At 36.1% G+C, this 13,085-nt stretch overlaps 1 protein-coding gene across 8 annotated transcripts in view; it reads right to left on the minus strand.

Annotated features, from left to right (window-relative positions):
• Positions 1-8,150, minus strand: part of LOC18431645 (external alternative NAD(P)H-ubiquinone oxidoreductase B3, mitochondrial) — a 28,537-nt gene extending 20,387 nt beyond the window's left edge. For all 8 annotated transcript variants that reach the window (XR_016050651.1, XR_016050652.1, XR_016050653.1 and 5 more), the window contains exon 1: positions 7,949-8,150. Coding sequence is in view for 1 of the 8 variants with exons in the window: in XM_020665619.2 (XP_020521278.1) it covers positions 7,949-8,028 (80 nt within the window). In the remaining 7 variants the exon portion in view is untranslated. The remainder of the gene's footprint in view (positions 1-7,948) is intronic.
• Between the last annotated feature and the right edge of the window lie 4,935 nt (positions 8,151-13,085).

A 13,085-nucleotide genomic window follows, 5' to 3' on the forward strand; every position in this document is an offset into this window, starting at 1 on the left:
AAAGCGCAATTTGAAGTTGCACCCTGATCTTTGAAAGCCCGAAAACATAGGGCACAACTTCAAGTGGCGGCCTAAAATGGGGCGCAACTTCAAGTTGTGCCCTAGGTTTTGGAAGCCATAAAAAATAAGGTGCAACTTCAAGTTGTGCCCTGAGTTTTGAAAGCCATAAAAAATAGGGCATAACTTCAAGTCGCGCCTTGAAATGGGGCAAAGCATAAAAAATAAGGCACAACTTCAAAGGCGCCCTGAAGTTGCGCCCTAATCTTTAAAAGCCAAAAAAAATAGGGCGCAACTTTAAGTGGCACCCTGAATTAAAGCACAACTCGCGCCTCGCATTTTCGCAAGCCAGGCAAACTACGGCGCAACTTCAAGTGGCACCCAGAGCTAGAGTGTCATTCAAGTGGCGCCATGCCTCTATAGGGTACAAATACATGTCAATTGAAGATGCAAGTGCGATTCATGTTCTTAACACATATCTTCAAAAGTCAGGTATCTACATATTAGGGGGCAACTTGAAGTTGCGCACCAGCTCAGGACGCCACTTGAAGTTGCACCCTATTTTTTTTTTTTGGTTTTCAAAAACCGGCACGCCACTTGAAGTTGCGCATCAAATCACGGTGCCACTTCAAGTTGCGCTTTATTTGCCTCCTACAGGACCGTTGATGCACGTGGCATCACTCGAATGCCATTCGCGATACGTGTCTCACATGTAGGGCCCACGTCCTATATATTTTGTGCACAAGTTCGAATAGCGCCCTGGGGCGCAACTTCAAGTCGCGCCCTTTTCTCCTGCAGATGAGGTGCGACTTCAAATTGTGCCCTGTTGAAAGAACTGATCGTTGGACACGTGTCTTCGTGTCCATCATTGCAACACACATGGAGCCACTATGGGGCCCACGTCCTGCATGGAAGCCAACACATACAAAATAGGGCACCACTTGAAGTTGCGCACCAGAGCACAACTTCAAATAGCACCCTATTTTTGGCCAAACAATGGTGCAATTTCCGGGTCTTTTTCACACTTGTCGAAGCCCTAGGGGCCACTTTTTGCATGAGCTTAGCTTCAAGGCACAACTTGGAATCGCGCCCAATTTGAAGTTGTGCCCTTTTTCCTAGGATTCTCTTATCACTCAAATTTTCAAGGGCTACCCTTCCAACACTCTATAAATAGCCCTACCCACAAAATTTCAAGTACCTTTTTGGAGATTATATTAAAATTATGCTAAAATTTTGAGAAGAAGGAGAATTCACAAGGCTTGCTTGCTTGCTTGCTTGCTTTATGATCGGTTTATGCATCTTCAAAACCTTCAAAGAGTTGCTAATTTGAGGCATATACAAGGTAGCCCATTCTTTATTTAGCATTTCATGTTGCTTTAAGTAAATCATCTTCATCTCTCTCTCTCCTTCCTTCAAAGGTCAATTTTCATTATTATGTTTACATTCCTTTAGTATTTTTACAATCCTTTTTTTATGTTAAAAATCAGAATTTTCATAAAAGAAACTTGGAACTCATTATTGCGAGTATAGAATCACCGTCTAGGTGCTACAACTATTAAGGCCCTTAAGAATTCATCTCAATGGTGGTCTAATACTTGTAGTTTTGAGCGAATTCCATAATCCCCGCTTCCTTCTAATCCGTATTATGCATATTCAAGGTTATTGACCTGCATAAGCATAATCATAGGTCCCTTTGCCTCTTCCAAGGACGGTGATCGCATTTCCAGTACCATTTTTCTCTTATACCAGCTTGTAGAGTGTTCGAAAGGCGTCGGGGTAGTCACAAACCTCTCGCCTCTCTCTCAAGGCGCTATATTCGCGAGTATCAATTATGGGCAAGACTGTGATTGTTCGGCCCAAGAAGATCTCGTATACAACCCTTTTCTCCATCATGCTCCACACGTGGAGTCGAGAGATGAGGATAATGACAGGAGTCCCAAACGTGGGGTGCATCACTATACAGATGTCTATTTGAAGATGGATATACATGATTTTGACGGTAATTCTCAACCCGAGGAGCTTAGATTGGTTAAATATTGTAGAAAATGTTTTTGAATATAAGAAGGTTTCGGAAAATGAAAAACAAAAATATTGCCATAAAATTGAAAAAAGGTGTCTCAACATGGTAGGAACAACTTAGAGCTAGAAGTGAGAGAATGGAAAAACCCAAAATTAATACATAGGGGAAGATGGAAAAGAAACTAAAAGAAAAATCTTACCTAAAAATTATTTACAATCCCTTATTATAAGGTGAACAATATTCCTCTAGGAGAAAAAAAAGTGTGAATGAGTACATGAATGAATTTCATCACTTGATGGCACAAAGCGATGTGGTTGAAAGAGAAGAATAGTGCCACTACCACGCTATGTGGGTGGGCCGAGAACATCTCTACAAGATATGGTGGTTTTACAGTACTACTAGACCTTAACTGAAGCTTACAACCTCGCAGTTAATGTTGAAGCACAGCAGAGGCGTCCATCATTAAGGTGTGTCAGAGCCCAAGGTCATACAAGCAGGGCCGTGGACGCGATTTGAAAGGAAAAAGTGGGAATTTGGTGGCGAGACAATTACGACCTACTGGTTTGTTCAAATAGTAGGATACTGTGGGTGTTAGGGGCAGTTTTAGCCGCCTGAATCGCTCAAACAGCAACATTATTAAGTGCTTTAAGTGTTCAGGAATTGGACCCATCTCTTTTCAGTGCCCCAAAGGAAATTTATGAACCTTCTTTAGGAAGTTTTTGAAGGGGACAACAAGCTATAATTTGATGGAGACCTTGTTTGTGATGAGTTACTTGGAGAAGATGAGCCTAAAGTGACTTTTTGTAACGATGGGGGTAGCTTTGGAGATCTGACGCATCATGATTACACCCCGAGTAGTAGACGAGGAACTGGAAAGGGACTTTCGTACTTTAATCCTCGATGATCGGTGTGATTCTAAGGGTGATCCAATCTTTTACAAGGAACCTATTGATGGAGATGGTGATCTTGTGTTCGACAGTGATCCCATCTTCCATGAGGGCCCTATCTTTGATGATAATTTGGTGGGTGAATTATTTATGGAGAAGAAGAGGTGAAGGCAAGAGGATTAAAGAGATGATGGTGGTAGCGGGGATGTTGATTCTCTTGATGTCTTTTACGAAATTGGGGTACCATGGAGCACCCCAAGTGTTTGGTGATATTTCCTTGTGAGCTTTTTGCTAGTAAGTTCATTATAGAAGGTGCCCAACTAATGGTTGATTATGTGATTCTAGATGTTGGAGCATCGATTTGTTTTGAGTGGAGAACCCCTATATCTAATCACTATGTACGAGCTAAAGGAAATCACGGGGGTAACGTTGTATTAATCTTGGGCCGCTTCAAAGTTCATGGTTGAGTATCCTCCAATGTGTTTAGGACCAAGTATGTAGTGCTCATGTACCACAAGTTTGGCAGATCCCAATGGGCCCAAAAAGTGGTTGATCCAAAGTCTATAAGGGGTTTAGTAGCATGGCATGCCTTGATCTCATCTTGTAATGTGGGAGATTGGGTGATGGTGTACCTTAAGAAGGAAAGGCATCCAGCAAACAAATACAAGAAGTTAAATGATTGCAATGCAAAACCACTTTAAGATTTTGAAGAAGATGGGCGGCAATGCTCACAATGTCACTTTGCCATCAAATATGTGGACTTTTGATATCTTCAACATTGTTCATTCGTCAGAAGTTTCATGGACCAAAGATGGATGAAGGTTCTACCTCGAGGGTGAGTTCACATCAAACTAGGGAGAATGATGACACACAAAGTGCATCAAATGGACAGAGTAACAAGTATCTTCTATGGGAGCAGCAGATTCCTCCTAATTCTTGTGGATATTACGAGGATTGAACCGAAGAGGGCTAGCAAGAAGAACAAGAAGATTCAAGCATTGTTTGAGATATTTTCTCGTTACTTTGGGGTTATTTTCAATCATTTTAATTACTGGACCAATTGGGACTTTTTAGTTATTTTATTTATAGTTAGTGTCATTTACTTTAAAAGTTAACTTAAGTTAGGACATATGGGCCAATTTATTTCCTGTATAGAAAACTTTTGTCTTTTGAACATTAAAAAGGTTATAAAACTGGTGCATGGTGGACTGGAGGCTCATTAACATGTCTCCATTTCAAAAAATAAATCAAAAAGAAAGGAAAAACCCCAGGCTTTTGAAAGCCCAGCTGGGTTGGGGAAGAAACGCTAGATTTCTTCTCATTATTGCTTGTGTTTGGCTTGAATTACTACTGTTTCTCCAATTTTCCTACATCAGGTGTCTTTCTGCATGTGTGTGCATCAGTATGCATACATGTATGTGTTTGAATTTGTATGAGAGTAACTGTGTTGTGTGTGAGAGAGAGAAAGAGATTGTTGGAAAACATAATTGTGATCTTCCCTTGAACTTGGAGAAATTTTAATATAATAATAAAATGTGAAATCATACTATCAATATATTTATATATATGGGTGTGTATTGTACTGTTAAAAAAGAAAATATATTTGTTACATACCTATAATATGCTTTGACCCATTACAAAGTGGTAACGAAGATTTGAGGTTGAGGCAGGCAGCTCCTGTGCTACATTTATGAAGAGTATGGAGGTAGGATCAGTGAAGCGGTCCAGACAGGGCTATGGTCATGCAGGTACAATGTCCCCGAGAGAGTATCTAGTGTGCAAACTACGTCTCTTGGTGTGATTGAGGGTATTTGGAAGGAAAAATTGCTATCCTTGTTCAGTTATAGTAGACCATAAATCTTCAAACACCAGATTAAGGATGCAATGATTTTTTTAACCATACCCCTGGAGGAATTTGGAGGGCTTATGCTTAGAAACTAACTCACAAGTGACAGTAGCTGGTGCACACTGCACAATTATATGTGGAAATCAAAGTTTAGCATTCATCATATGCACTTATAAGTGAGCTTTTTAAAGCTCATATTTGATAGCAGGTCTCTAGAAACACTAGTCTCCCAGGGTCAAGTAGGGCCTTTTGTGATGGTTCTAGAATAATGAGGGAGGTTATCACTGGACCTGTTTAGTGCGAAGCCAACAAAGAAATAAATTGATCAAATACATAGGGAATCAGTTGAGTGAAGAAATTCTCATGTTGAGGGATTCTATCCATATCCCCATGCTTACATTCACCTCTAACAAATAGTTCCTGGTCATTACTTTTGTGTGCAGCCCCAAGAGAAACTTGAGATTCCTCTTACAATATTTAACAGAATAAATGGTTGCCTACCAAAAAAAGGAGCTGACAGCACTATTGTGTAAAAAATTCCTATAATGCAAGAATTCAAAAAGGAACATCAAGTCATATTCATTTTCAAATATGCAATATTTAATATAAATAATGCCTCGTCTATTGCTTGCCAAAGTAAGTAATATGAAGGTAACATCATTAGTTGGAATGTTATTGTTGACTCTCCTTCATCAAACACATATTGCAACCAAAGGCACCCATTCTCCTAGTTTTCAGAATTTTCGTCCTTGTAAAGCATATTTGGTGCGCTCTTTCCAATTCCAGATGCTTCTCTGCCTACTCTTTAATACTCTGTTCGAAAGTGTTACATGAACGCCCCTTAATGATATATAAGTTTTCTTCATGTGATAGTTTTGCTTGTGAGTGTGATGCTTTATTACCTCAAATACATAAATTTAACTATTGCAATTCTTATTTTAAAGCAATCAAAGTTCAATGATGGATAAACTCAACACATCAAGAAATTGAGTTTACATAAAAGTGACACATGGGAATTCATCCTTCCTCCTCCAATTAAAAAATAGCATAGGTTCAATATCCAGGGTGAAGTTCGAGTCAAATAATTCATTGGAGAGGTCCAATCCTCCCATGGTAGCAAAGGACTACAATCAAGAAGGCATTGACAATGAATACAAATATAGCATAGTAGTCAAGTCAATCACCATTCAAACTATTTAAATTTTTTGTTGCAATGAATTGGTTTCTAGGACAATCACATATAAAGATCTAGCCCTCTTTGGAGACTTGACGAAATGTGCTTTTCAGGTGCAATCAGAAGTTCCAAATATGTCATTGCAACATACTGTGTTGACCAACAGAGGAAAGCAATCTCATTCATCAAAGTAAATATTTTGAAGAAAACCATTTAAGCCTGAAGCAAGGCCCTCTACCTTGATAGGATAGAAAAAACATATTGATAGTATTCACTTTCTACAAGGTGATAGCTACAAGTATTTCCAATTCAGTGAACAAACACTCCACAAGTCTGAACCAAACTCACCCAGGTTACTCAGACTCAGCAGGCTGAGAGTGCAGAATCAAACACATGGGCACCTGCGGAGTCTAGTTGACTCCCAATATTATTTTACTTGGACTCCATTAAGTCTATCAGACCTGATGCAGACTCGGGACCCTAACAAGTCTCGACCAAATCCTTGTGTTTTAGCACTGATTTCCATCAGAGTTGTAGGTGGTAAGCATTATCACCTAAAAACCATCTAGAGATATGTCTCACTGCTAAGATTATCTTATTCATTTCTTTACTATTTAAGCTCCTATGTCAATAAATCAATAAATACTCAGCTCCCTCTTAATGGTTTTGTAACTTTTGTTATTTCTTGAACATTATTGATGTAGGGAGAAAATAATAAACTAAAAAATAAAAAATAAATAAAATAAGGGTTTGAGAGATTATACCCTCTCGCTAGGTCCGTAAGGGAATCCACCCCAAGATACTCCACAAGATCAAACTTTTTACTCAATTACCAATCGCCCTCTTTCCAAAGAAGGGACATCTTCCCTTTAAATACATTTAAAAGAAATAATGAATAACAAAATAAAATAAAAACCCACAAAAAACCTTTCTCTCCCCCTCCCCCTACAACGTTGTCTCTCTACCTTCCTATGGATATCCTCCTTTCACGTTGTAGATAAGGATCTTATCTAAAAGCAAAAACTTCCCATAACATTTTTCAAAAACAAATCTATTCATGTAAAAGGATTATATCTAAATGGACTCTATCTAACTTACCATATCCCTTTCTAAAAAAGGACAAAAACGTAAACCATAAGATTAATTATTTTTTTTCTTTTTCTCTGCATTAATTATGCTCAAGGATATTAATACTTTTCATGTTGCTCAGAAACAGATTTTAGATATCATTGCTTGAACCAATAGATCTGATTCACCACAAGCACAGACTATTTATGCAATATACCTCCTCCCCAGAGGTATTTCTCGCTCACTATTATATATGACCATTTCGTGAATCTTACAGCACTTATAACCCCTGGAGTGAGTTTAAATTGTCAAAAGTAAACAATGCGAATTTCAAATCAGATTCGTGCATTAGTTAATTAATCATCAGATCCCTTTCTAGGTTAATTAAGTCATATGTATAACATGTATCCTCAACATTCTTTCCAGTCCAATAAAATCCGCACTCTCTAAAAATCAGTCCGACACAATTCCAATTCAAGAACTTCAGATTTGTTTATTTGACTAGCATTAGCAATCTCTGAATTATATGTACTAATGAACCCTGCACAATCAATATAAAGGATATTAATGCAATCAGTAAAGCACATAAATTAAGCTAAAACCTAAAAAGGAAATCCAAACAGCCAATTTAATCAGATCAACAGCTATTAGTAACAATCGCTAGCCAATTATAACCAATCGATAACACATCAGTCATACAATTCAACTCAAAAAAATAATAAATAAATAAACCAACAAATTCCTGAAATCAGTAACAATCCAACAAAATTTCTCTGAAAACAAATCATAACAAACTATACGTTCACAAAAAACAGAGTAACTCACACTTACAAAGAATGACGAAAGTACAAAAGCTCGTCATAGATAGATCCAAAAGAGAAATACTTTAAAGAACATGGAAAAGAAAGGATTCTTCATAACATGAAAGAGAGAAAGTAAAGAGAAAGAGAGCGCACCTCACTGCACCAAGAGCAAGAAGCCCAGAAAGAGAAGAGCTCTCCTTGAAAACCCTAGCAAAATTCCTGAAAGCCGTCATGTTGAAACGAGAAACTGAAGAAACGTCTGGCGTTCTTTCTGTTTTTGCTTAATTCATTCACGCATTTGTTTTGGTTTTATACAGATGGTTAGGGTTATATGCATCTGTGACGCCTTTAGAATTGGAAACACGACCTGTTCAAGCATGGTTTCATATAACTCAGCCACGTAGAGAGAGAATGTAGGATCTCCCACCTTTCTTGGACGAAAAGTAAGAACTTTCTCTCTCTTCTTTTCTGAAATCTCTCACTAGAATGAGCCAAAATTTCGATTCACTGGGCTCCACCGACAGAGCAACGAACTTCATGTTCGGTCTGTTCCGCTGTTTTATTAAATGTAAATGTACTTTCCACGTATCCTAATTTCCAGACCTTTTTGGCCCTTTCACATCATATGGTTAGAAGCATAGTTTTAAAAAACGTCGGGTCCAACTCGAAAATCGTAAAAAGTGGATCGTATCGACTAAAAAATCGAAAATCGGATTGTATCGGCTAAAAAATCGAAAATCGTTCGGTTTTAGAGAGAAACGGACGATTCTGCACAGTGACTCGCCGAGTCACTGTGTGAAATCGGCGAGTCAGTGAAGAATACCGTGTTCTTCACGGGATTATTTGAAATTTGTCATTTTTTTATCATTTTTCTTATTTTTTTTGGCATATGATCTAATTTGCAGGCTGTAAACAGCTTTATTCAATTAAATGGTTGAAAATTTTGGTGTTTTTGGATCACGAAACTTGCTTTTTTAGGGTTTCCGCCTTTTCTGAAAGTTTCATGCCAAATAGGGCATGAATCTTTCAAAATTTATAGGCATTTTGATCGTAAAGCTGTGAATCAAAACCTTTTGTTACTAATTTGTGATAATCGTTGAGAAAAACAGAGTTTTTTGGAGATTGAAGGCTTCGGTTCACAAAATCAGGTAAGAAGTTTAGGTTTTTTTTTTTTTCCGCCATTTGATTTATTTCACCGCATATTTTGAACATAATGAGTTCAATAATTAGGGTTTTTAATCTTTATTGTGTCTAGTATGATTTAAAATTTTCAATTTTACGTAATCTGGTCAATTACAGCATGAAATTTGAGATAAACACTGAGATGTCTGCGGAACCAAAATTGCGCTGTTTTTTTTTTTTTTCCGCCTTTTGATTTTGTTTTCATGATATATTAGAAATAATGTGTTAAAAATTTAGGGTTTTGATTCCTTATATTGCTGTTTATCAGAAAATATACTCAGTTGGATGTAATTTATTCACTTAGACGTGGATTTTTTAGTTAAAATCGCTTATGTAAAATGGCTCTGTATAGAACAGAATTTTCCCTTTTTTTTTTATTTTTTTTATTTTTTTTGTAATCCATGATCGAATGTTTTGTAATACTTGATCGATTTTTTGTAATCCATGATCGAATTGTTTTTTTTTTTTTTTTGTAATCCATGATCGAAATTTTTGTTTTTTTTTTTTTTTTGTAACCCATGATAGAATTTTTTGTAATCCATGATCGAATTTTTTGTAATCCATGATCGAAATGTTTGTTTTTTTTTCTTGTAATCCATGATCGAATTTTATTTTTTATTTTTTATTTTTTATTTTTTATTTTTGTAACCCATGATAGAATTTTTTGTAATCCATCATCGAATGTTTTGTAATCCATGATCGAAATGTTTGTTTTTTTTTTTTGTAATCCATGATTGAAATGTTTGTTTTTTTTTTTGTAATCCATGATCGAATTTTTTGTTTTTTGTTTTTTATGCAACCCATGATAGAGTTTTTTGTAATCCATGATTGAATTTTTTGTAATCCATGATCTAATTGTTTTTTTCTTTTTTTGTAATCCACGATCGAATTTTTTGTTTTTTTTTGTTTTTTTTTGTTTTTTTTTTTGTAATCCATGATCGAATTTTATGTAATCCATGATCGAATTTTTTGTAGTCCATGATAGAATTTTCTGTAATCCACGATCGACTTTTTTGTAAACCATGATCGAAATGTTTGTTTTTTTTTCTTGTAATCCATGATCGAATTTTTTGTTTTTTTTTTTTTTTTTGCAACCCATGATTGAATTTTTTGCAATCCATGATCGAATTGTTTTTTTCTGTTCTTGTAATCCACGATCGAATTTTTTGTTTTTTTATGTTTTTTTTTTTTTTGTAATCCATGATCGAATTTTATGTAATCCATGATCGAATTTTATGTAATCCATGATCGAATTTTTTGTAATCCATGATCGAATTTTTTGTATTCCATGATCGAATTTTTTGTAATCCATGATTGAATTTATTGAAAATTTGTGATTTTTTTTTTTAATCCATGATCGAATTTTTTTTTGTAATCCATGATCGAATTTTTTGAAAATTTGTGATTTTTTTTTTTAATCCATGTTCGAACTTTTTGAAAATTTGTTAATTTTTTTTTGTAATCCATGATCGAATTTTTTGAAAATTTACTGTACTTTTTTTTTTATTTCTTTTTATCCATGATCGAATTTTTTGAAAAATGATGATTTTCCAAAAAGATGCGAAAATCGTGATAGAGTTTTGATTATCATGATGTATTAAACCCAATTTTTAATTTTTATTGTTTGAGTTTGCTGTAATTTTTTTTTTTTTTTTCCATGATCCAATTTTTTGAAAAATGATGATTTTCCGAAAAGATCTGAAAATTGTGACAAGGTTTTAATTATCATGAGGTATTAAACCATATTTTAAATTTTTATTGTTAAAGTTTTTGTTGAAAAAATTGTTTGTTGATGGATTATTTATGCAAAAAAATGCATGTTATTATATTTTTAATGCAAAACTGTATTTTTTTTATCTGTTGTTCATGGATTTTTTAGTTGGAATGACTGATGTTAGCTGGCTCTTTGAAGAATTGTTTTTATTATTAATTTTTTAATGCAAAAAATATATGTTCTTGATAATTGAGTTGTAGCCATGTTTGGAGCTTGCATTTTGTATTATATTATTCTGAATGTTTGTAATTGATATGTACGAAAATATTATTGTCAAAAAAGGTATTTTGCAATAACAAATAACAACGAATATGACTACATGAACTACCGCAACATATTATCACTACACATGGTGATTATTTTTCTTTTTGAACTGTCAGGTTAATTTTATACTTTTTACATCTTAAAACAGTTGAATCATGTCAAGATGTGCAGAAGACCATGCATGGCAACATGGGGTCAGACTTGATCCCAACAAGAAAGACAAAATTATTTGTAATTACTGTCAAAAAGTGATAAGTAGTGGGGTACATAGGTTCAAGCAACACTTTGCAGGGGTTAAGGAAGAAGTTTCTGCATGCATTAGTGTCCCTAGTAATGTAAAAAAATAGATGGTGGCAATTCTTAATGCTAACATAGGTAAAAAAATTGCCAAACATAGGATAAATGAGGAGATAGCTAGTTTATATACACCATCAAGCAGGAATGATACAGAAGAGCAATATAATAATGACCTAGAAGAGCAATATAATAATGAGCTGGACATGGCCACAAGATTGAGTTTACATGAACAATATCAGAGGGAACGTGGGTTTAGAATGCCCGGTGGGCCTAGCTCCGATATGCATGGTGGGCCTAGTTCAGATATGCATGGTGGGCCCAGCTCGAGCATGTATGGCAGGGCCAGCTCAAATATGTATGAAGGGGTTGGTGGCAATATGTATCAAGGAGAATCAGTTGTTGAAGAAATTGTTTCTAGGTTACCTAGGAGTGCCAGTATTGCAGGTCATGGTCGTAAAGACCCATTTCTCTCAAAGCCTAAGTCACAACAGATGACCCTAAAAGGCATGGTTAAAGGTACAAGAATCATGTTAAGGAGATATGTTATTAAATGGTTCTACGATAAAGGGATTCCCTTTGATGCAGCCAATAGCCCATATTTTCCACCTATGATTAGTGCAATCCAGAGAGTCGGGCCCGGGGTAAAACCCCGGACGGCATATGAGCTCAGTGGGCCAATATTAGATGAAGAGGTAGAGGAAGTTAAAAAGTGGATTGAAGAATATAAACGGAGTTGACCAAGGATAGGAATTACTCTCATGAGTGATGGTTGGTTGAATAAAGTTAGCAAAAAGGAGTTTTTAAACTTCTTGGCCTATTTCCCAAAAGGTACAGCTTTTTTGTCTAGCAAAGACGTATCAGGGACGAAGAAAGATGCAAACTTCTACGTACGACTATATGATCAGATAGTGGAGGAGGTGGGAGATAAGCATGTAGTCCAGTTTATTACGGACAATGCGCGTGCATGTGTTTCTGCGGGCAGCAAGTTGATGGATAAGAGGAAGCATCTAGTATAGACCCCGTGTGCTGCACACAGCATCGATCTTATGTTAGAGGAGATCGGTGAGATCAAAATTGTGAAGGAGACTCTAGATGAAGCAAGGTTGGTGTCGAGATTTATATACAATCACTCTAAATTTTATGTCTGTTTAGAGAACCCTCTAAGAAAAAAGAGATAATCAGGCCTGCCATAACCCGCTTTGCGACCGATTACTTAGCTATGGACTCCATTCGAGAATCTGAAGGTGCATTAAAGAGATTGTTTACTTGTGAAGAGTGGTTAAATGACAGCCTCCAGTACCGGTATAAAAGTGGACAACATAATCTCAAATAGGCTGTTCTGGTCTCGATGTTCCAGTGTTGTAGAGGCCACTGCCCCTTTGGTCACGGTGTTAAGAATGGTGGATGCTGGCAAGAAAGCTACCATGGGTATCCTTTATGAAGGTATTGAGAGGGCGAAATCAGCTATTAGGGAGAAGTGTAATTTTGCTAGCAAAGTGATCGAGATTATAGAAAAGAGGTGGAACACCAAATTTGGACGTCCAATTCATTATGCTGGTAAATATATATTTATATCATTACAATGTTTCAGTTTAAATCATTTTTTTATGAAATTGTAAATGACATTTTTCTACCTATATATTTTTTAGGTTACTACTTCAACCCAAAATTTTTCTATTTGACACCTGAACAACCCCACAAGATCATGGAAGGGGTTAGATACATTATTGCAAGGTTGGAGAGAAGCCATCGAAACCAAGTAGCAGCAATACA

The sequence above is a fragment of the Amborella trichopoda genome, chromosome 2 (genome assembly GCF_054954075.1).
Source record: "Amborella trichopoda isolate Santa Cruz 75 chromosome 2, AtrichopodaSantaCruz75HAP2 v2.0, whole genome shotgun sequence".
NCBI classification, from domain to species: Eukaryota; Viridiplantae; Streptophyta; class Magnoliopsida; order Amborellales; family Amborellaceae; genus Amborella; species Amborella trichopoda.